This window comes from Montipora foliosa, chromosome 1 (assembly GCF_036669935.1).
Source record: "Montipora foliosa isolate CH-2021 chromosome 1, ASM3666993v2, whole genome shotgun sequence".
Taxonomy (NCBI): Eukaryota; Metazoa; Cnidaria; class Anthozoa; order Scleractinia; family Acroporidae; genus Montipora; species Montipora foliosa.
This window is the reverse complement of record NC_090869.1, coordinates 69,004,955-69,029,954: the sequence shown is the minus strand read 5'-3', so window position 1 is coordinate 69,029,954 and position 25,000 is coordinate 69,004,955. Positions and strand designations below refer to the sequence as shown.

General features: G+C 39.0%; 3 protein-coding genes across 4 annotated transcripts in view; all 3 read right to left on the bottom strand.

Annotated features, from left to right (window-relative positions):
- LOC138006781 (adhesion G-protein coupled receptor D1-like) overlaps positions 1-630 on the bottom strand; it is a 20,246-nt gene extending 19,616 nt beyond the window's left edge. Inside the window, exons 1-2 of the mRNA XM_068853336.1 lie at positions 500-630; positions 367-406 (exon numbers count right to left, since the gene is read on the bottom strand). Of these exons, the coding sequence (XP_068709437.1) occupies positions 367-406; positions 500-541 (82 nt within the window). The 5' untranslated portion in view covers positions 542-630. The remainder of the gene's footprint in view (positions 1-366; positions 407-499) is intronic.
- Positions 631-2,793: 2,163 nt separating this feature from the next.
- LOC138006779 (solute carrier family 15 member 4-like) lies at positions 2,794-10,499 on the bottom strand. Of its 2 annotated transcripts, none has more exons than XM_068853310.1 (5): positions 10,408-10,499; positions 9,295-9,580; positions 7,427-8,109; positions 5,818-6,208; positions 2,794-5,213 (listed from the first exon to the last, which is right to left on the bottom strand). In XM_068853310.1, the coding sequence occupies exons 2-5, from the start codon at positions 9,557-9,559 to the stop codon at positions 4,900-4,902; spliced, it is 1,653 nt and encodes a 550-aa protein (XP_068709411.1). In that variant the 5' UTR covers positions 9,560-9,580; positions 10,408-10,499; the 3' UTR covers positions 2,794-4,899. The 2 variants fall into 2 exon arrangements, with proteins under 2 accessions (XP_068709411.1, XP_068709421.1); XM_068853320.1 differs by having other exon boundaries at positions 2,794-3,579; positions 10,408-10,489.
- A 6,649-nt stretch (positions 10,500-17,148) lies between these two features.
- LOC138006773 (solute carrier family 15 member 4-like) overlaps positions 17,149-25,000 on the bottom strand; it is a 7,964-nt gene continuing 112 nt past the window's right edge. Inside the window, exons 1-5 of the mRNA XM_068853295.1 lie at positions 24,673-25,000; positions 23,236-23,547; positions 20,595-21,256; positions 19,068-19,455; positions 17,149-17,862 (exon numbers count right to left, since the gene is read on the bottom strand). The exon at positions 24,673-25,000 is cut by the window's right edge and continues 112 nt beyond it. Coding sequence (XP_068709396.1) covers positions 17,516-17,862; positions 19,068-19,455; positions 20,595-21,256; positions 23,236-23,524 — 1,686 coding nt within the window. The 5' untranslated portion in view covers positions 23,525-23,547; positions 24,673-25,000 and the 3' untranslated portion in view covers positions 17,149-17,515. The remainder of the gene's footprint in view (positions 17,863-19,067; positions 19,456-20,594; positions 21,257-23,235; positions 23,548-24,672) is intronic.

Sequence of the window (25,000 nt, the reverse complement as noted above, 5' to 3'; positions counted from 1 at the left end):
CGTTATCATTATCATTATCTTTATTATTAGTAGTAGTAGTAGTAGTATTATTTTATTAGTATTATTATTATTATTATTATTATTATTGTTTATCGCCATCTCGGTCTCCACTCGATATCAGTTTTTGAGTTGCTGGTTGACCACGAAATCAGCTTAACAATTACCAACCGAAAAGAAGATTGGTATATTTTCACTGCAAAACATGCTTCGACTATAAAAGAGCCCCTTTCTTCATATTCATATTTTTCTTGTAAATCTTTAGTTTATTCCACGTTGTTTTTATACACTTAATTTCACATTCAACATACAGCCTAATTTCCACTGCATAGAGCTGATGGAAAATAAGTTTCCAAAGCTAGAACCTACCAATTTTTGAGGAGCTTGAATTAGCTGGAACTTTATCAATCTAAATAGGAAAAATAGTTCCGTTATTTAACTTTAGTCCCTAGTTTGCGAAAATGTCGATTTTTCTAAAATAAATAAATGAAGTCAAAGTTACCTTCAAGAGGCATGACAACAGTAACAGTAAAAAAGTCCACATTATAGCTTTCTTAATTCTGCCTTTCTGCCTTCTTTTCTAAGACGACTTCCAACCGCAAATAGGCAAAATTATGCAAATAATTTTGATCCTAAATAATTAATGACTCTATCTTGGTTGTCGTGGAAATGGAAGGAAAACATTAACTCTCAAGTTATCGCTATAGAATCTGCATCAGTAGGAAATTTTAAATTGATTGTTTGAGCTGGGGTAGACCTAGTTGAATTCTTCTTGAGTGTAATTTCGACCTGTAATTTGAATGTGTTCAGATTATGGACAAAGATTACCCGGCGTGGGCACATTTCACGTTTTTCTAATAAATGCAAATAGCTACAGCATAAAAAAGACAGGTGGTCGCAATCATTGAGCAATTAGGTTTCTCAAATTTCATAATCTCCCCACTATACAGCCTTGTTTTGCTCATTGAAATGTTAGCAGCACTGTGTGCATGACAAGACTTTCTGTCCGATAAATTCAATGGCGGTTACAGTGTCTCGAATTCGTTTATTTCGCACTCTCTTGAACTGGAATCGCATAAGATTATGATGTTATTTTCTTCCTTAGGTTTTTTGTATGTTTTTGCAGTCGAATGGGCTGTCAAAAAATGCGGTGTCATTCCCTTAGATGGGCTAAAACCTGTTGTTTTTCGCCCAGTGGAATCCTGGTGGCCCTCGGATTCCAGATCCAGCACGCGGTTCCGGATCCCGATTAGTAGATCCCGGATCCCGAGTCGTGGATTACGGATTCCAAACTCACGGGTTCCGCGAAATGGATCCTGGATTCCATACATATAGTTTACGTCATAGCAAGTGCTTTGTACGGGGTTTTATTCACTGTCTCGTTGTTTGTGTCAAAAACCGGAACGAGCAAGTGAGGGTTTTTGACACAAACAACGAGTGAATAAAACCCCGTACAAAGCACTTTCTATGTTGTGAACTGTTTATTACACATAAGACGAGAATTTTCATTAAAATAGTTTTTTGAACGCAAATTAGAAACAAAAACTCACTAACAATAGAACCAAATGTAATTTTGATTTAATTCAATAACAAAGTACGATTTACACGAGATGCACGAGTGACTGGCATGGAAACGTCTTTACGCATGTGAAATAGCTGTACGCCATTCTGATTGGCTGTATAAGCCTTTTCCACATGTGAAAATAAAGCGTATAGATTTGTACAAATGAGCTTTATGGAATAAAATTCTCATGTTATGTGTAATAAAATGGATTCCGGATTCGAAAGCCTCAAATTTGCTAGCCTCCTTCGCAGCCGTTTTAAGGCTGGGTTCGTCCCTCCCCACAAAGGGAGGGAGGGGAGAGACGAACCGAGCCTAAAAACGGCTGCGAAGGAAGCTATAAATTTGCTGGATTCCGGATTTTTTAAGTTTTCATCAGTTTATCTTTTTGTCGCAGGTAAGGAGCCCATGGCAACTCGGCCCCTTTGTAAACAACTTTTGACTCCAGTACTTTTGACTGCCTGAACTCTGTCAGACTAACAGCTTTGGAAAACTGAACGTGAATGCTCTAGAAGTTTTTAAGGTTTCTTTTTTCATATGGTGTTCAAAATGTGAAAGATCTGCGAGCTCCGCATACTAAGTAACTGAAGCCTGTATGTGTAGAACCTATCTTAGAAGGAAATCACATTTCCATGCACAACTTCTGGTGCGGGGAACATGCTAAAGTCTAGCGTTGCTTTTTGACGCGTGGTTATTTTATTTAAAGCAAACGTGATTTATTGACTTTACCGCAAGTCGTTCTTAAACGCAGGCGCAATAGAAGTAGATTTCTTCTAAAATGCATCTACAAAGAGCAAGATCGATTTAAAAAAAAAAACAGCTCCGGCCACACAAACACTTGGCCAATGAGAGTGCAGAATGTAATCTGATCGCCATCAAGCTATAACGGCCGTAGCCATATACAGCATATATCTAGCCGAGCGCATGGGAAGATTATAGAAAGGCGAACATTATTTGAAATTTATCCGCCAAAAATCGCTGTGTGGTCCCGGAGTGGAGTTGATGTGATAGGAAATTTATCTGGCCTTAAGGCTGTGGTGTTTTTATGGCGATTCGGTCCGTTGCTTTGTGATGCGAGAGCAATTTGTGGGACGAGATCGCCGCGAGTCACCTGCCTTTCTTCTCTTTACGGAACTAACGACATCGTAAAAATTCGTAAGCCACAACCCCGTCTAAAACGGACACAGTTTGCGCTCCGATTGAAACGAAAAGACGAGGACAACTGTACGTAGAGGTAAGTGAAGTTTATTTCTACTTTTACAGCTTATTTCAGCATTTATAAGCTCCAAGTTAATTTTCCCATACAAAGAATACAAAGTCTGTAAATCGTATACCGAGCTTGGGCAGCCTGTGCTCCGGCAAGATCCTAAGGGTCCGATTACATGAGCCGAGATGGCCCGGTTTGGCGGGCGTCTGAGAAATACACCAAAAATCAAGTTTCCGATCTCAGCTCGGTTAGCAGAGATCCCGGCATTACGATGCCAGCGATTTCTAACCACATTACTCTACTTTCGAGCAAAATGGCCCACGCAATAGCCTTTTAAGATAAATAAAATAGCAAACCATAAGGCTTCTTTAAATTGTAGAATGGTGAATTTTAATAACAATTTAGCGAGACAAACGTCTCTCCACTTTTTATTGTTGTTGTTTTTTTTTTCAAATGACATATTCTAAATTTCGTCCAAACCGGGCTGGCTCACCTCATCTAATACCGGGCTGAAAGACATCCCGGCACCAGCACCAGCCCGGCTCATGTAATCGGCCCCTAAGACAGAGGTTTCTGTCAATGCAACCACTACCAACTTCTAACTTTGACTTTTCTTTCTTTTACGATCGCTTTTTCTTTCTAACATTGATCAATTTTTTTCAAGGCGCTAAAAAGGTCACGTACAACCTCAAACCAGTGTTCACGCTCGTCTCCTTGCGCTACTGTGCCTCTCTCTTATTCCTGTCCCGTTGTACAAAGTGTGTTCGAAGTCCTCTCTGATAGCTTTAAATTAAAGCGCTGCGGGTTTATGAGCCTGCAATGGATTGTTCCAAAAAAAGGTTTCCTTTCATGTTTGATACTCACGTTTCAGCAGCTCCGAAAAGAGAAGGACAAAGAACAAGAAAGAGGTTAAGTGATTGGTTGAGGGGGTTCATGAAATCTAATATGATAACCCTCTACCGTCCGGACCTCACTCTGTGATGGTCCTGATTGCGTATTTATTTGATACAGGCTTGCGACTGCTTTCCTTATGGGATAGATCAATTATTTTTTTCTTTGATAGAGAATACGCATGCGCACAAGGATTACTACTATAACAGAACCCGTTTGCAATGTTCTCCAACACTAAATTTTGAATCGCGAATAACAGTTTTCAATCTAGGGAAACGTTGTACCTTTTACAAAGTACGGAAATTTGAAACTTATTCTCCACGTTAAGACCCAATTTCAATGTCAAATTTATGATTGTTCATTCTGTTCATTGGTGTGAAAACGGTAAACTCAATAACTTTCTGTCGGATTAAACTGCAATGAAGTCGGAATGACGAAACACAGTACAAATTAACGAAGCAGCCTTGTGAATTTGTATTCCCATTCAGTAAGGGTAATTGTTTGAGGTTTCTTTCGACCACAGGAAATCAAACGAAAATACAAATCTCAAAACCGTATATGCAAATTTTTACTTTTCACGACCTATAAGTAGGTAAACAGTCAGTTGAAAACTTAAGTTCATGAATAAGATTTACAACCAAAAATAGCAAGTTTATGTCGTCCGACAAAATGGGAATGGTAGTTTAAAGCTATTGCCAACAAACAACTTGAATGAAAATATTTTAATTACAAGGATTGTGAAACTCAATAAGCCTCAACTTAAATTTCTGAATAATCTCTTTCCTTAGCGACAAAGTATTTTCACAAAGCAAGTTCTTTAAATTCGTGACTTTTCCTAAGATAAAGCTTGTTATTAAAGTCTAATACAATAAATACAGTCAAAATAATCTCTGTTAATTCTCCGAGTCCCGTCTGTCTAAAGTCCTTAGAAAGTCGATCTCTTGTTCTGTAAGTCTGTCTCACTATGAAATAAGATCTCCAAAATGATATACACATAGATTTTGTTCTTACCATAGGTTTCGATTTCGTTTTCTATTAATTATACTCTCTGCATTACACTTCTCAAAAATAATTACGTTATTATCAAAAATCACAACAAACAGGGATTTCTATAAACTTAAAATTTGCATTGGACACAGCTCATACGAACATGATCTTGTTGCTAAGCAAAAACTGTACTTCAAAACTACTGAAAACCACAACATGAAAACATGAATCTGCTCTACTGCAAGTTTTCACTAATTCACGTGAGTGTTTTGCTTGTGACTTCTTGTGTAACAGATATTGTAGCCGTAGGCGTTTCTACATATTTGTATTTCCTTGCAAGAAAAACAAATACCACAAAATTGAGGAACATAATGGCAGCAAGAAAAAAAAAGTAATTCTCCAGCTTTCCATTATTGAGATCCTGTGGATACCAGGCACCATCTGTGGCTTTTCTTGCAATGGCTGCCAGAGCTCCTGCTATGTAGAAGCCAATTCCAATAGTTGAAAGGTTGAGGCCCATGATAACTCCACGGAGGTAGATTGGAGATTGGGAATAAGCGAAAGCCAGCCCTAATAATACAGAGAGGTCTGAGACCGGCATGACTCGCGTTGCTCTTGGAATTTACAACAATATTCTCAACTACTTGCTTAATGGGTTGTCAATTGATGAAGAGTCACTAAGGGTTCCAACAAAGTTTAAAGTCGACTGAGCCAGTTGAGTATATTAACCAACTGTAGCAATTTAACAATTTAGGGAAAAGTAGCTGATTTCTCTGAGTGAAGCACCTGATGCTTTTTGACAGCTGTCAGTCACACTACAGTATTGCAGTTACTTTTAAAATCCATGTCAGAATCATAAGAATCCTATTAATTTTAAAAATTAATTATACTGTGTTTGGGCTGCCTTGATCTACTGGTAACAGATCATTAAGTTACCTAGACCTTTTTGCAAATACAATGGCCATTTTTATTTCTATTGTTTTGAAAGACATTATGGGATGTTCAGGGGCCACATTAATACGTATTTGGCCCCTGGGAATCCCATAATAGCTAATTGAAACAATACAAATCAAAATGGCCACCATATCTGCAAAAAATGAGAATCAGTAAATGAAGAAATGTCCCTTAACTTTCATTACAAGTTGTCCATTGCAGTATGCATTCTTTCACTCACCTGGGATTGAAGTTAACACCTCCCCAGTGCCCATCAGTACATACTGAGGAACTTGATAAAATATGTTCATTTGAGAGGCATTCACTGGGGTGTCAAATGGATGCTGTTCAAAATAGCCATGTGTTGAAATGAATCTTTTTCTTTCAACTTCCATTAGTCCTGCTACCATAACTGAACCCATAGCAAATAACATTCCCACACCCATTTTTCTCAAAGGTGTGAAGTTGATGCCAAAATAGTGGAGCATTGGGTAAATAATGCGATCAACAACTGGTATAAGAATCAACAAAATGGTAATCTCAAACAGATAGAGAGATGCTGCAGGCATGGTAAAATGGTCAGACAACTTTAGCTTCATAAATGATCCTTGCAAAAGATAACTGGTTTGCCCCTAAAAAAAAAAAAGACAATCAAACGAGTAAGGAAAAGGTCATGTTAATCTCAACCTTTTTCTTACATTATTTGTAATACATGTAAAAGCAGAGGTCAGGCCTCAGTTGTTCAAAAGGTGGATTATGCTATCCACCAGATAAATCACTATCCAGGGGGATAAAGACTAGCACACCCAATTGCATTATCCAGTGGATAGCACTATCCATCCTTCCAACAACTGGGGCCAGATCTACAAATTGTTCGAGCTAGACTAGGTAAGTCAAAAGTCTGATGGAGAAGAAAAACCTGTTCATTTAATTACTAATTTAATTTTTGAAAAAATTCAGCGGAGATGTCGAGTGTTTGACACTTACTTTCTTACTAATTTGCCCTTTGGGCAACCAGTTTTGATTTCTGGTTGCCTATGTTTTTTTTTTTTTTCAGGTGTCCACCTTCTAAAGACCTGTTGCCCATCAAAACTCAAAGGAGGCTTGTAAAAATGTCAATTTTGTGTGAAATGTGTGTAAAATGGGTTTGACAGACCAATACCACTCCTGCTGTGTGTCCATGGTGTTCTAGTAGTCTTCAAAATGTTCTTGTGCGCTTGAATTGTAGTGCATTTGGCTGTGCGAAAAACTGGGTTGCATTGTAACAAGCATTCCTTTTAAGCGGAGAAATACTGCGGTTACAAACATGCTCTTCTTTCCAATCTGTTTTCAGGTTTGTACCAAAATATTCTTAACAGAAAAATAAATGACAGCAAAGAGTTGTAACATTGTTTAATTTTTTTTTATCATGTTTGCGCTGACAACATCATATTACCGGCACTAGTTACTTTCTTTGTTGCAAATCAAATCGTTCCGCAAAATATTAGTCGAACAAAAATTTTGATTGCCCGATCAGGCAAGTGTAAACTAGTCTCAGTAGTTTTACTTACCCACAGATGTATTTCGCTTGCCCCAGGTCATCGGGCAAGCATTAGTGTCGAACACTGAATGCTTATGTTCTTTAAATTCATGGATAGCCCTCATCTTGTCAAAGTTACATTTTACTGTAGGTCACAACAAATTATTTTGAACAACTGTAAGTTATCTCTTCAAGCAGCCAATCACCTCTTACAGAGCATACTGTGTGCCTTCCTTTTAAATAATAAATACACATCAACAATCCCATTTGTCTTTCCAGCTTGACAATGTAATACAAGTATGTACCATACTATCAAGAATAGGTATCTCACCTGTCCATAGATTGTCCAGTACAAGACAAATGTAAGAAATATTGGTGCAATCCCCATCACAGTCTTAACATCATTTACTCGCTGATCTGGCCAGTTTCCTCCCAAACTCTCTTTTGCCCGGTCTAGCCAATGAACCTCCATGGATTCTCCACATGTGCACTGACACTTTTTTAGGCCTTGCCAAATTATTTTACATGTATCAGTCATGTAACTCCCCTTAAGCTGCTGAATGATGTAATAATTTCTTCCACTGATGAATAATATGATTGCCAGAAATATGGAAGAGGCAGTTATCACATAACCACAAAAAAATGACACTTCTTGTTGAACAGTAACAACTGCAGTGTATGCAATAAATGATCCTAACTGGATAAACCAGTAAAACCAGTCAAAGAAGCGCTGAACTACAATAGCACCCTGACTTTCTATCTGATCAGCACCAAGTGGGGACACATTGGCTTTGATTCCTCCAGTACCAACTGAAATCAGCAATAATGAAATCCCCAAGAATGCCTCTTTAGTTCCAGTGCCCAATTCATGCACAGCACCATAGTTAAATGTCACAGCAGCTAGAAGAACTGTGCCCACTAAATAAAGTAAGGACCCTCCATATATTGTGTTGTAGCGTCCCAAGAAGGTGTCAGCAACCCATCCTCCAATCACAGGTGAGAAAAATGATGTTCCTGGGGAAAAAGTTAAATATTAACTGATTGACTCCTGGGGGTTCCCAATACACCTTATTCCAAAATGGCCACTGATTTATGCGCACACAAATTGGCCCTTGTTGCCTCATTCAAGATAAAATATTCTTTTGAATTTTGAGCTTAAGAACAAGACATCAAGGGCTAATTTGAATAAAAACAAAAGAATATTTATATGGTGGCCATTTTGGAAAAAAGGTGTATTAACAAGTTAAAACATCTGGCATTAGACAGAGTAAAATACTCTGGAATTAATTAAGACAGTAAAATACTAATTTCTGGCCAGTTTTGGCCGCTTCAGGCATCAAAGGGTTAAGAAAGGCTGGCGATCAATAAATACAGCCAAGATATCCTTGGCATTAATGTGCCAGTCGACACCAAGTCATATTGTATGCTGAAACAAAGGGTTCATTTGTTCTGGTTGTTACCATATTTAAATTATAAGGAAAATGTTTATGAACAGATTGTCTGGAAAAATATCCATTTATAGGTGGTTTTCATGTGACGTCATTGCCGCCATGTTGGTGGTTGAAAACAAAAGATCTCTCATTAGTTCCTTTTGTTCATCCACCAGCAATTGTACATTGCCTCATTGCTATCTGTGTCTCTTGGGATTGGTTGTAAACCACCTATTCAAAATTACCTGGAATAATAATAATAATAATAATAATATAATATTATTATTATTATTATTATTATTATTATTATTATTATTATTATTATTATTATTATATACTCAACAAAATATCGCATTTCTGATTGGTCAAGGATGAATGCATGAATAGGTTATAGAGTGCAACGCGGAAGTTGATGTGGAAACAACACAATGGAGTCATTTTGTTGAGTATATACAAATAAAAAATTATATGAACTTGCTTGTGCATTTCGTGATTTATGGTCACTTGTGATGTTTTGAATGTTCTCAAATTTGAGAACTTTCAAAACATCACTCCTGCCGATAAATCACGAAATACACTTGCGTTCATATGATATTCCTATACTTACAGTGCATAAAAAGGAACAAAATTTAATCTCTCTACAATTGTCAAGTATGTATTTAAAATAATGCAAAAGATCAAGAATAATTTCCAATTTTCATGCTAGAAAAACATTATTTGTTTTCTTTACACCTGAAAAGAGCACGAAACTGTAAGGAGTATAAATTACCTTGAAATGCAAGGCTGATACTACTTGGCAAAGGTGCTTCAAGCTTTAAATAATCTCTACAGTAAAGCACTAAGTTGGCTACAACACCATAAAAGGTCAGGCGCTCGCACAGTTCCGTGAACAGGATACAAACAACTAACAAAATCCTTGTGTGTCTTCGCATAGGGCTGGGATGCCGGAGCATGGAAACATGGTATCCCTGAGGTTCACTGGATGATGGTCCCCCAACGATGGGAACCAGTTCAGGATCCTGCTTTTGCCACATGACAACTAAGTCGATTGGTTTCTGGGATAAAAGGAAAACATTGCTTTAATAAAAGTATCAATGATGTACATTAAGTAGTATCTTCAATGGATGCCAGTTACTTTTTTTGCATTCACTTTAAGATTGCTCTATTAGTGTACAAGGCTCTTAACAGTATGGCTCCAACCCTACCTTTGTGAGCTGGTACAAGGCACTTTGTGGCTGCTAATGCCCAGCGCAGTCACAATCCTCTACTCTCAGAAGTCCCAGAGACTAGATACAAGACATTTGGTGACAGTGCCTTTGCTTGCGCTGCACCTAAGATCTGGAGTCATCTTCTACTTACTGTAGAACTATTTATGTCCAGGTGCAAGACTGCCTATCAATGCTAAATTCACTTAAACCTTTCCCAGATTTCTTAGAATATTTCATCATTTAAAATATCCCTTCTAAATATTTAACGACATTTTTTTTGTGAGAAGCGTGTATTTTTAACTATTGTTTTAACTAATATCAGAAACTCATAAGGGTTTTCAACCCTTATGAGTTTCTGCTAATATATATCTCTTATTTTTAGTAACTACTCTGGATGCATATAAGAACATAGTATAATTTATACACATTTTTGGGATTGAATGATTGTACAGCGCTTCAGAATATATTTTTTACTCCTCTGGTTCGTTGTGAAAAACGTCCGCAGAAGTTTCGACAAAGTTGCACGCTCTGTCACAAGTTCTTTGGATTTTGCGTCAACTGCGGCGTGCGGCGAGCGAGTGGTATGTATGCAACAACAGTTGTTGCTTGCATCGACAAGTTGTTTTTCTGATTTTAAAAAAAATGTGCTCCTGAATGTGCTTAAGTGCACTAACCTTCGTCCAAGGCGTTCTCAGCTTTGTTCTAAAAAGTGAAGATATTTTTATCCACCGTTGAGTGCTAATTTCCCCGGTTTTAATTGTGATTGTCATGTGACCAAGTTATTGAATGGTGGAGGAGGGAGGGGAGGTAGAATGGTTGCAATACAAAAGAGGAAGGGAAGGGAGCGGAGGAGTGCAATGCAATTGTTTGCTAAAGCACTTTACATGGCAGTTTATGAGCTGGGAAGGAAAAATGTCATATTGGTAGAGCACTGCAACGTCGGCAACACAGAGAAGAGGTTCAAATCTGTATTTTCAGGTTTCACTCACAAAGAATCGAATACCATCTTAAGCAAGCCATAATTGTATAAAATAAGCAAGATGACAATATGTGGTTACCATTAAGCCTAAAAAAATCCAGAAGGCATGATCGTGGCATAAAGGTAAGCGATTTTCCGAATTTGTTAAAAGCCAACCGGATGTGGATAGCGCTTTACCCTGCATTCCATCCTGTAAAGGGCGCTAAAATCGTGAAAAAGGGCCTGGAAACGGAACGATCCTCACGAATTTCCCAAATTTAGAGTGCCGGAGTGAGTGCCGGCAGATGCCGGCATATCCCGGGATTCGGGAAATTCGTGAGGATTGTTTCGTTTCCAGGCCCTTTCTCACGATTTTAGCGCGGTTTACAGGATGGAATGCAGGGTAAAGCGCCATTCTCATATTATACCCCAGTTAATGAAAATAAATGTTATTAAGGTATTTTCAGGTACTTTTCAGTGTTGCTGGGTAAACATTATCTGTTCCTTTTTCCCAACAAGACACACAAGTTTCCAAGCCAGCTGATCAAATTTATTTGCCAGCCAGGAATTCCGCGCGCTTTCAAATCCCAGGTTGTAGGTGGTTGTAGATGGTTTTAGGTGGTTGTAGGTGGTTTTAGGTCGTTCCATGTTTTAGTGACGTTTTCGTTCGTTGCTGCAGCTGTAACGTTCGATGATCAAAAATTATTGATGTCATAGTTCAATGCGTCGAATGCGTGGTGACTTGATCGAGACTTTCAAAATAATCAACGGTTTTGTGTACTATGGTCACAATATGTTTGGGACAAATACACCTTATCGAACTCGTAATCTTAATGTCACTTCTCATCATCCATTAAGATCAGCGCATCGGCAGGTATTTTTTGCAGGTTGCAGGTTGAAATTTACCGTGACTGTTTTATGAATAGCTAACCTTAGGCCTAAGGAGGCCTAAAGAAACGTTTTTAGGCCTAATTAGGCCTAAGGTTAGCTATTCATGTAACAGTCACGGTAAATTTCAACCTGCAACCTGCAAAAAATACCTGCCGTCAGCGCATGACTTCTTTAGCAATAGAGTTATTAAATATTGGAACCAGCTTTCACTACGCGTGCGAAATTCAACAAGTATCAATGCCTTTAAGGCTGGTCTTGACCTCTTTAAGTTATCTAAACCTGATTCGCCTAATGGATTCTGGAAATTGTCGGAAGAAATTGCATTTTAGAATAACCGATAAAACTCTGAAAAGTGAACATGTCAATTCTTTGCTAGCCAATCGCGATGTTGCCATGCGGCAAAATATCTTGTTTTAATAATTGATTATATTGTTTTCTGTTCTCAGTGGGTTGGTACATTTCGCTGACCCCCAGTCCATGGACTACCCAAATTGACTACCCTAAAAATACTATTTCGAATGAGTACTGTTGATCTAGGTGTAAGCAGCATGTCAAATAGTGCTTACCCTAACCCTAACCCTAAACAGCATTGTTCAACAATATGTAAATCTAAGCAACCAATTTTAAAAAGGTTAGCTTACATGAAGTAATCGGCCATCACAATAATAATCGAAAACTAACCTTTTTAAAATGGGTGCTTAGACTTAAATGGTGTTGAACAATGCTATTTAAAATGGGTGTTGAGGCTTAAGTAAGCACAATTTGAGATGCTTCTTACACATGGATCAACAGTACTCATTCGAAATAGTATTTTTAGGGTAGTCCATTTGGGTAGTCCATGGACTGGGGGTCAGCGAAATGTACCGACCCGTTCTCAGTATTTTCTTTCGATTCTAGTATTTTTAATAATACATTTTTGATTTTTATTACGTGTTAATAATAATTTTGTAAATAGATTTTATAAATAGAGATATCCTGAAGTGATATAATAAAGATATCTTATGTTTTCTTATCTATCTTATCTTATCTTATCTTATCTTATCTTATCTTATCAAGATAGTTGTCAGGAAGCAGGCATTTGCCATGGCATTCTCATCCCCAGGGCTAACCAATACAAACGGAGGGCCCTGGAGACAAGAATGATACCAAACGGGCGACCGAGCGCGTGTAGCGCCGAGAAAGAAAAAAATGCTAGTTCATCTGTGCTGCCTTCTATAGAATCTTGGGAAAAAGCACATTCCCTGGCACCCGGATTAAGTGACGTTGGTTGATATGAAGTCCAGGCCGTCTCTCTTTGTTGAGTTCGAATTGTGCTGCAACAAATTAAAAGAACAGGGTCGAGGTTCAGGGAAATAATTAGCAATTTGTTTTGTGTTCAAAACAAAGGAAAATGAAGATTATCCCCCCTAAACCTCGACTCTGTTATTTTTTTTGCTGTACAATTATTCGAAAGTAGACTATTGGGTTGTAGTCCTGTTCCGGGATTCCCTCTTACCCCGCCGGCCGCCCTGGAAATGGGCCCGGAATCCACGTGGGAAAAGAGGGAGATTCTCTCTTTCAGTATGATCTCTTCTCTAAATTAACGATTATCGTTAATCATTTGTAATTTGCTTTGAATTTGTTATTATTATTATTATTATTATTATCTGCAGTATACACGTATGGATGCTCTAATGTTAAAAGTACATAGGGCGCAAAGCGTAGCCTATGTCCTCTTACGGAACATAAGTCTCTATATAAAGGAGCGTTTTAAAATAATAAAATACATTCTATATATATATATATATATATATATATATATATATATATATATATATATCATAACAATAATAATCCTTAAAATCCTAAATCCTAAAATTCTAATTTAAATTTAAATTTAAAAATAAATAAATAAATAAAAAAATCCTTAAAATTTTCTAACACTCTATAATTTCTAAAGTTCGTAAGATTATTTGACGATGGCCTTGAAGGCCCGCGCTATGTTAAGCGAACTTGAGATAATAGCTTTCTGCATCCTTCTGAGAACCTCCCTTCCTCTAGCGCCCACAAGTTTCTTTATTGTTTTCTCTAAATCTTTAGACCAACCGCCTAGCACATCAATCACTACGTTGCACTGTTCCACGACATAGCCAGGGTACTGCTTCCTTAACTCCCAGCGCAGTGGAGCATACTTTTCCGTCTTCTCCCTCTCCTTTTTCCCACGGTTGTCTAACCAGGGGCAACTCATTTCAACTGCCCAGACTCGTTTCCTCCTGTGATCCACAAATCTGACGTCCACTCTGTTGGCCTTGACATAGCTTTGTTCGGCATACACTGGTACATCCCAGTAAGCTTGAGCTTCCGGAGATTCGTACACTGGTTTGGGTCCCACTAACGAGTACCATGGTGGTACTGAGTCCACTAGCTGCAGGTCTTTACACACCTCAAAGAACAACACCTTAAGTGCAGCGTTGTGTCGCTCCAAGTACTTGGACTGTGCTAAAGCAGGACATCCTGCAAGAACATGCGCAAGAGTTTCTGCAGCGCCTCCGCACAACCTACACGTGATCTCTCCTTGTGAAGTTCCTGTTTTGATCTTTGTATACACTCTAGTAGGGGTGAGCTGTTCGTAAAGCTCCAGTACCCCGGTAATCGTGTGGGTGGGTGCTGAGGGCCACTCCCGTAGCCAAGCAAAACACTCATCCATGCTCAGATCTTTGTCGTGCCACCGTGCACACAGAAAGCGACCATGCCACTGCTCGCTCTCAATCTCTTCCTGTAACTTCTCCGTCACAGTCCTCCTCAAATAACCCTTAACTTTCTTCCCTAGAATTTCTGTATCCGGAGCTTGGCGCGGGCTGCATGACGGTTTCGGATAGTTCAAAGTCAAACCCGTGTCCAGCTCCTCCGCGTACTTGCATGCCTCCTTAACCAACGAAGTGAATCCCTTCTCACTCGCCCTCTCTTCAAACTTCTGAACTAACCTCATGGTAGGATCTGTATTCTCATACAGCTTAATTGCAGATTTGATTTTTGTTAGCTTGTATTCTTGCTCAATTGCGCGTAGGCCACGCCCACCCTTGTCCCTGGGTAGATACAACATAGCCGTCGAACTTAGCGGATGCTTCCCTCCGTTCTCACATATTATCTTTCTCGCCTCTCTGTCGATCACTCTAAGCTCTGTAATAGGCCAATGCTGAGTCCACATCAAATAGGAGAGGACTGGAAGAGCAAACTGGTTACTTGCAGTCACACGGTTGGAATCAGACAGGGGGCTACTCCAAATTAATGACAACCTTTGCAGGTACACCTTTGCCGCACATTCCAATGCCAGCTTCTCATCCTGCATCACAGTCTCTCTCACCCCTAGAAACTTGTAAGTAGAACTCGCGTCCAAGCTTTCCACGACCCCCTCGTGACCTAACCTCACACCTGCTGCATCATGCACTTGAGCCCCTTTCCTCACATGAATCACATTGCACTTCTTAGGATTCCATGTTAGTCCAATGTCCTCCATGGCGGCACTGGTAGATTTTAAAACTCTGTTGAGCTTAGGTTCAGAGGACGCAAAAACTTTCAGATCATCAATATACATTAAATAGGATACCTTGGCACTTATAGGCTTAGACAACTTATATCCCTCAGTAGCTTCCAGTGACCAGGCTATTGGATTTAAACATAGCGTAAAGAGGCGCGGACAGAGTGAGTCTCCCTGCGGCAATCCTCTGTTAAATCGAATACAACGAGAGGTTTCGGGACCACGTTTGGTGGTAGTAACAATCCTGGTATTCCAGCTTGCAACTAAGAATCTCATGACTCTACAAAGCCAGGAAGGAAAGCGGTGAACTTCCATAATTTCAAGCAGCCAGCTGTGATCCACCGAGTCGTAGGCCTTCTTTACATCTACCCAAGCCATGCTTAGGTTTCGTTTTCCTCTGTGACAATCTAACGTCACCATTCTGTCAATCATAAGATTGTCTGACGTCCCACTGCAGCCCAATCTGGCTCCCCTTTGTCCACTCTCCATCAGGTCGAATTCTCTCAAATGATTGTCCATTGGTGTCTGAAGGCACGACGTGAACCATTTGTAGATGTTATTTAGGCACGTTATTGGTCGCTGATTCTCGCTGCTGAATTCACCTGGTTTAGGGATGAGTCGCGTTTTTCCCTCAGAAAACCAAGTGGGATATTCCTCGGTGCTTTCAGAGATGGCAACGAAGGCTTTAGTGATCCCCTCATGCAGCACATGCATGCGCTTCCACCAATAGTTAACAAGGCGGTCAGGCCCTGGGGCGCTCCAGTTTCTTTTCTTGAGTAAACACTTGACCGCTTCAGAGCACTCTAACCTCCAGGACCCCTCCGAAGGCACTGGAACCTTTCTAGCAATTGCTTCCTTGATCTTACTCAGCCATTCTGCTTCCTTGTTCCCAGTCCCTCTCGTCTCCCATAACTCTATCCAGAAATTGCTTGCATCCTCAATGTTCTCAAATCTCTCTTCACTATCACACCCAGAGCGATTGCTAGAGGTACTCTGATATTTAGGTCGCTCCTCGTCTTCACTGCACAGCGCCCTGAAATGTGCGTAAACTTTCCTTGTATCTTGATTGAACTGCCGGTTAATCGATCTTGCTTCATGAAGCTTTTTTCCTCTGGTATATCCAGCTTTTAGTTTACGTAACTGTGACTTTTTCTTTTCCATATAATTAATCAGTTCATTATTATTATTATTATTATTATTATTATTATTATTATTATTATTATTATTATTATCATTATTATTATTATTATTATTATTATTAATTGTGGATACTGTGCCCCAGGACCTGTGGTAGCAGAGAAAATAAGGAAGTTGAGACCCACATGAACCAAAATTCTAGAAACAATATTGAGAAACTAAATATTTTGATTAAGAGCCGATACAACGTAGATTTGATTTGGTAATGTACTATATTTCTAAGAACATATACTTAAATGTGAATTAATCAAGAACATTTCTATTTGCTCATTGTCAGTTCGCGCTAAAGCAGCCTGGAGCAAACACAAGTGTGCAGCTTGATGCCACATCACAACAAACAAAGCTCTTTGATACGCTAGACGCTATTGTTTTATTAAAATAGTTTCAGGCTGAAAAAGCCAAAAAGACTGAAAAGCAAGAACTCCCAGCCTCAGATCCGAAATTAGACGTCAGTATTGAAAAGGGACAGAGAGAGTAGGACAGGAACATTCATGACTTGATGAATCTGGGATGAGCGCACATGACAATCCAACTACCACTAGCAACCTCGTTCCCAGGTCCCCTGGAACAGGCAGGTGACCCTGTTAAGAAACGTTGTACGCAGAATTCTTCGTGTCCAGGGCCCATGCAGGTAGCGGAATGTCCATTTACAAACGGAGAAGCTTTGGCATAAGGCAATAGACCTTTTTGCAGATACGGCGGCCATTTTGATTTCTATTATTTGAGAAGACATTATTGGATACTCAGGGGGCAAATTAATATGTATTTGCCCCCTGGGCATCCAATAATAGCTATTCGAAACAATAGAAATCAAAATGACCGCCGTATCGGTAAAAATGAAGTTTCTTAATCTTCAATAAAGTGATGAATAATCACTGCTGTTGCGCTGTTTAATGTCAATGCTTTATTAATCCTTAATCTGGATTATGTAATCGCAGATCTAGGAATAGAGAGGTTTTCAATTGAGTGTCGTAAAACAAATACCAAAGTAATTACTTCGACCTATCACTGCAAGCAGCGCAATAAATCAAACCAAATTCGTACCAATTCAATGTAACTTAACGGCCCAGTAATACGGGTAACGATTTCCGTGCAACTTGTTGCGCAACAATGTTGCAAGTTGAGATCGTTTGCTGCGCGTATTACCACCACCTTACACAACACATTTTTATGTTGCAAAAAATAGACGCCGCTTTTACTTTTTGCAACCCCCCCGCAGTCAACCCTCAGAGTCACTTAGCTGTGGACTTTTTGTACCGTCCACCCGGAGGTCATTTTCCTCAACATCCGTAGTTTTTCTCGGTTGTGTTTTGTAGGTATAACGAGATGCAACGAAGCAAAATATAAAAAAAGTAAACATCGCTATTCCAGCTAACAAGAAAAAGAAGAATTCCATTTTTCCCTTGTTGAGATCCTTGCTGGGATACCACAAGTCGTTGCTCGCTGATCTGACAATTATAACAAGAAGGCTTGTCATGTAACTTCCCAGGGCAGTTGTGATCATATATACTCCCATAACAACTCCTTTCATGTTTTTGGGAGATTGAGAATATGAAAATTCTAGTCCTGAGAAAAGAAGAAGATAACAACAAAGCGAAATCAGTAATTTATCCGTTAAATTCTCTATACCTGCACACTACATTATGGGTCATAACTTTTAATTACTACTAAACCGAGCAGCAATATGGTTAGTTTGAATTTTGGAAGATACTAGGAAAATAACGTGATTTTTTTCTCGGGGATTTCCCGACGGCGAGTTGAACATGATTGTTTCGGACAAATGACGTCATTAGTCACGCCCAACGGCTTTCGTTGGTGCCAAAATGCCTCTCACCCATGGGAAAGAGGTTCTACATTTACACGTTCCTACACTCGGCAAAGTCCCTTTTTGGCTTATGGCTGTTTCTGCTTTGGTGACTTCATTCACTATAAGCCATCACATCACGCCAATCCGACCACGTCTGCTGGAGAGAACAGGACAGCCATAACACCGAGGACTTCATCTCCTACTCTTCTCGAAAAGTGTGCTGTAGGTGCTTATATTAACGTCCCAAATGTAACTTATAAACATGGTGGATATTTGTACAGTCCTTATCCGAGAAGACTTGAAAGTCTAATCATTTGCAGATGAAATTACAAAGGCAGCACTTTCAACTTAGTTAGTTTTAGAGGTTCGAACCCGCAACCTCCCGCACGACAGCCCGATGCTCAACCAACTGAGCCACCGATGCGCCCTGAGTGGGTTGAATGAGTACCGCGTTTTGAAGCTTGGTCCTGTTGCACATCCACCCATTGCCAGGGGACCGCGCATGTCCTGGGTACTTGGAAGTCACCTGCTGGCCTGTTTCCGTTTATTTTTATACAGTTACACTCACTTTAAGTTACTTCGATGAATCAGAATACTTGCATGATGTTTCTTAACGGTGCAATTCAGGATCTTTCCGCAAAATGCAAGCTATAAAATCTTAAAGGGTTTAAATCCAGGAATCATAATTACCATTATGAGCGAAGTACGCTCGTCCTGGTGAGTAGCCTACTGGTGAGAGTAGTCCTGAGAGGACTATTTAGGGTGTAATTGACTGACGTTTCGAAAACCTGAGCGGAAGTCATGCACAGAGTCTTTAGTGTGTAGTGTAGTCCTGAGTGTAGTCCTGATCGGTAGTCATGCTCGGAGTCTTTAGATTAAGATGACTTCCGCTCAGGACTACACTCGGCAACCGAGCGATCGTACTTCATTTCATAATGAAATGCAAACTGTGTTGGATTTTTACCTGTTACAGAGGCCAGAACTTCGCCTGCTCCTACTAAGAGATATTGAGGGATCTGCCAAAAGATACTCAGATCCGAAGCACTTCGCTTTTCGTTGTTAACAACCTGGTTCAAAACATGTCCCTCTTCCCACATCCGTCTGCGCTTGATTTCAAGTAACCCAGCCACCACCATAGATGCCACACATACCAAAATTCCCGTGCCAATTCTGCGTAGGGGAGTAAATCTGAAACCACAGCGTTGAAGAAGAGGATACACAATGTGGTCCATAACAGGAATGAGCACCAGAACAGCGATAATGTCAAAAATTGACAGAGATGCAGCTGGTACGTTGAAGCCTCCGATTTCCAATTTCATGTAGGTACCTTGAATCAAAAATGTGGTCTGCATCTGCAGAAATGTGAAACGTAACAAGAGGACTCAACAAGAAGAATTTGTAGCTCTGATAAAAATAAAGGATTTCATGTGAAAGAATAGATAAACGAATGTCATAAGTACTTAGAAGGGTGAGATTGCTTAATAAGAGCCATACCGATCTGATATGGCTGGCTAGTTGCTCAGTTGTTGGAGCATCTGATTACCAACAGAACCAACATTGTGTTAGTAATCAGATGCTCCAACCTTGCCTTGGTAATGACATCTAGTACAAATTGTCCCATAAAGACGATAAACCCAAGTCGAAAGCCCCTTCTTGTAATCCATGGATGTTCCAGTAACTCTGTTGAACGTTAAAAGACCCGCACACTCAGGGGCGGATCCAGATTTTTTCTTAGGAGGGGGTGTACCACCAAGGAATGGGGGAGCTCACTGGTGACATTTTTCCAGAATACGATTTGTATTAGAAAGCCGCAGGTCATCTCACAGGGACAGCGGAGCGTATTTTGTATTGTGGGGGGGGGGGGGAGGGGGGGAGCTAACAAGCAAGCGCCGGAGACGCTAACTTGTAGGGGGTTCTCGGGGAATTCTCCGCCAGAAAATTTTGAAAGATTGAAGCTCGGAAATGCTATTTTCAGCATTAATTCTTGACGAAATATCAAAAAAATATACGTGGATGCTTTACTTCCTATTTGTTACTTGATACATAAATAAATTAATACGTATACCCCAGCCTTACGTATATTCCGGACTTAAATCTGTTTGTCTTAATGCTTTGCTTAATGTTTTATTCTGCTTAATGTTTTATTCTGTAAATGTTTTATTCTGTAAGTTTTCTTTTTTTTTTTATGTTTTATGTGTTTTTTAATTGTTTAAATTTTTTATTTCTAAATTTGTATTTTTTGCTTCCTAAAGCCCCCCCACCCCCCACTCGCGGCTCTGCCGTCCCTCTCACAAGGGGAAGTGCGCACCCTCCCCCTAGATCCGCCCTTGACACTATTTTTAAAGAGTAAAGAATGGAGTTCCGAGTGTTGTGGTCCGTCCTCTGTCAGAGTATATCATGGTTCACGGCGGTTGGGAGGGTAAATAGTCGGAGATACTAACTACACTACTTTACAATTAATCTGAGGGTAAATAAAGATATAATACGATACCTGAAAATATATGGCCCAAAAGGCAATGAACAAAATAAAAACGGGGAGCAATCTGAGCAATGATCTAACGTCTTCAACTTGAGCCTCTGAGTACGTTCCTCCAAATGCTTGTTTTGCTTTATCTAACCATGTCGGTATATTTTGCCTACGGGGAATACTGGCAGCTTCGTAAATTATCTTGGCAGTTTTGGTAAGTTGACTACCGCTGGGTGGCATGTTCAAGTACTTATTACGACCAGCACTAAAGACTACGGAAACGAGGATAATCGCTGAAGCAGTGATTACGTAACCATAAAATAGACTATAACGTTCCTGTACCCATACAAGTACTGTAAAAGCCAACAATGATCCAAGATTTATGAAAAAATAAAACCAGTTGAAAAATCTCTGGACGGTTCTTGGCCCGTCCCGTTGGACCTGGTCAGCTCCAAAGGGAGAGACATTGGCTTTGATTCCTCCAGTTCCCAATGCAATCAGTGTAAGAGCTACTGCAAAGAAAAGTAGTCTTGCTGTGTTGTTAAAGGGGATATCGTGCTTCGACACAGGTAACATCAATAAGGCCCCAATAATGTATAATAATGAACTGCCAAATATTGTATTGTATCTTCCAGTGTACGTATCAGCAAGCCATCCTCCTACCAAGGGAGTCAGGTAACAAGTTCCTAAAAAAAAGAACTAGGAATTACACAAAAATCTTAGAGTTAATAATTAAAGAAAAGCAAGACTTTTTAAATATTTTCTTTGATTTCGAGTCTCTTTAATTTGAACTATTAACGTTCCTCGCTTCTGCATTGAAACCGACTGTACATATCCTTTGTAGATTAATTTTCCCACCGCAACTTACACTTAAGAATGCATGATCACATGATCATAACTCCCAATGTAGTCAACAAAACTGACGTCAAATTATGATTTGACCAGGTCGTACAGGGGTTACTCCACATCTTTACATTCCTTGAAGTACACGAAGAGGGCAGAGCAAGATGTATTTTACATGATAGACAATTTATTAAAGTCAATCATTTGTCATAGGTTCGGGTCCCGTTCTTGTCCCGTTCGGGACTTTGGAATGTCTTCTTTCACTGTGAACGTTTCTCGTTGCCTGGCGCAGTCGCGCCTGTTTTGTGACAGATCTCAGTTGGCGTGATCTATGGTAAAGTCCCGACGGGCACATACATATAAGACACATATATATAACCCACTCTTTCATATGATTATTTTATTTTATTTTATTTTATTTGTGCTTCCAATCCCTAAATAATACATAATTAAGTGGATATAGGTTTAAAAAAAGTAAAATAAATGAATAAAAATAAATAAATAAATAAACAAACAATACAAATAACAACAACTTCAATTATTTGACATGGTATATTGGAAGAAGAGGAGAGGGGCACATCTAGATAGACTAATGTTGTGCCCCTTTATGTTACAAAAGGACTTGAGATTTTTATTAAAACAAAAAGAAAAAAAGTAAAGTTTCATTAGTATTGAGCAAGGTACCAGCACAAAAGTGCTTTTCTAAATAATTTTTTAGATGGTTTGTCCCTAATGAAATCCGGGATATTATTCCAAAAGAAAACATCCAATAATGCTGGGGCAAAATCTCCTAAGGTTAGTTCGAAATGAAGGTATGAAGATTTGATTGGATGATGCACTGCGGGTATTGTAATTATGTAGCCCAGATACCAATGAAACAGATATATTAGGAAACTTTTCATGGTGAAAATAATCATAAAAGAGCATACATGTATTCAGTTTAACAATATCAGGAAATTTCAAAAGGTGTAAGGACAAGTAATGTAGAGTTATTGGTTCCAGCTTTGTGAATTTTCAGTAATACGAGTTGCTTCAAAAAACAGCTGAGAAAATCCTTCTGATTGTATGAAATTAAGATATTCCTTGGAGATACTCGTTTTTGTAAGAGTGTTTATTATATTAATATCACCCATTAAAATACATTTTTTCTTAGAGAGAAAAACATTATGTAGCGTTGTTTCGAGTTTGTCTAGAAATTCTGGGTTTGAAAAATTTGGGGTCTTATAAATGACACCCACAATGGCCGTTTTTATACTAGAGACGCATAATTCGTCTGGGACGAACTTGGGCAAACATTTTTTATGCGTCTGTTAAATTCGTCTAGTATAAAGACGGCCGCAAGACGTATTATGCGTCTGGACGAAGAATCTATTTTAGTGCGTCTTCGAAGACGCACTAAACTGGAAAGTTCGTCCAGACGCATTATGCGTCTAGTGCCCGTCTTTATACTAGACGAATTTAACAGACGCAGAAAAAATGTTTGCCCAAGTTCGTCCAAGACGAATTATGCGTCTCATATAGTTCGTCCCGTCTTTACACTAGACGGATAACATGAGAGACGCATAATTCGTCTGGACGGATTATGCGTCTCTAGTATAAAAACGGCCAATCATGTCATTAGTTTCTATCCACAAGTTTTCAATTGAGTCTATTTTCAGGTCATTTCTTATTTAGAATGAATAGCCTAAACTATGACGATAATAATGATAATAACAACAATAATAATCATTACTCACCTTCATAATCACCATCGTCATCATTATCAAAGTGAAAATATAATTCATTAGGTTTAAAATAACGAAGAATAGCAGTAAATACTAACCACTGAATACCAGGCTTATTGTTGAGGGCCACGGCGGGGGTAGATCTAACTGGTCCTTGCAAAAAAGGACTAAATTGGCTAATATTCCATAGAATCCCAGTCGCTCACACAACTCTGTGACAAGAATTAATAAGGTAGCAAGTATCTTCTGGCCACGCTTCGTACAGTGATGATCATTCCTTGTAGATGAATAAATGCTGCACGAGATTGCAACTGATCGGTTGTGAGTGGCGCTTTTGTTTGAAAGGAGTAACGACCTTTCAGTGTCCTCTCCATTAGCTGATGCCATGTTTTCCCGTAGATAGGTATTCCCTGCAAAGAAAGGTCATTTAACTTGCTATTCCCAAGTAGTGTTTTTGCAAACAACATGGTCACCGATTACTCAGCAACCCCGTCTGTCTCGAATCGCTCAATGCGTGAGACTTGAGAGCTCTGAGAACGGGAAATTATGACAAACATGACAAAAATAACGGGATTATTTGTTACGCTAGGAATGTCCGCCCAAGTTACATCTAGTACGCGTGTAATGAAATTTGACATGGTCCATCCAATTTTTCAAAGTGCTTTCTTTATAGCTTTGTGAACAGCAGTTTCAGACAGGAAAATGTTACAACGTTACGACCGTGAACGGCAAGCACAAGCCTGAAATTAAGTTTTCATTTTGCCAAAATAATCTACAATCGTAGGAAACTCGTTTGATTTACAATTATTTTTTGATTGATTATGTTTCGAGCAAGATTCGAAACGAAAGAAGGAAGATTAAAGAAGAGAACTGATTTTCATGGTCTTATGACCAGAAGAAGCCTGCTGTTTGCCGTGAGGCTGAAATTAATTTTTCCAAATTTAAGTAACTGAGAAGAGGGAACTAATTTCATTGTGCTTTACCGCCAAATAACATAAATATGACCTCAATAAGTAATTTTAAAGCAGCTGTAAATAATTATATCTCTGCTTAAGTTTTAGTTCTACCAATTATTATTTATTTCATCATTAATATTCCACAATTATTTATTACCTTAGTAGCACAATTTATTTACTCATTTTAGCTTTGCACTTTGCACTGGAATGCTAAATGTCCTTATAGGATTTTGAAAACTAATTATGTAGATGTAGAATGGTCCAGAATACTTTCCTCCATAAAAGTCGACAGGTTATAAAAATTTTTCGTAGGGAAGGTCATCGAAATCGATTCAGTACGTTCAGAAACGGAATGTGTGGACTAAAATTACAATTTAATGATGATAGAAAGTTGAGAAAGGGCCAAAATATTTGTTAGCTGAACGTGCGTTAGTTTTAATTAATAGCCTGAAAAAAGTTCAAGCTAACGTTAACCGGAATGGATATTATTTCCTGAAAATCTGCTTTAAAATTAACATTTATCTGACATTTGAGATTGCAGCCGTCAATTATTTCAAAAATTCCCGAATTGTACGTTACCTGATAGAAGCTGGAAAGTTCACCTTCACTGGTACGTAAGTGGGAAAACGGAAAGGCAGAAGATTGTAATATTCTCAATTGTGAACCACTTGGAATTTGGCCGATTTGGAGACATCCATGTGAGAAGCAAAAGGGTTTCAATATCACACTGCAACGTAGTTGGACAATTATGCGACTTGATCACGCTTCAGTTTAAGTGACAGTCTACGTCTTATGAAAATATTATCTGAGCTTATCTGGAAGTCCGAAAATCAGAAGTAATTATATTCCGTGAGCTTTCTGCTGTTTTTATGAATTGTGGTCTGTAAGGGAAGTACACGACTTGAAG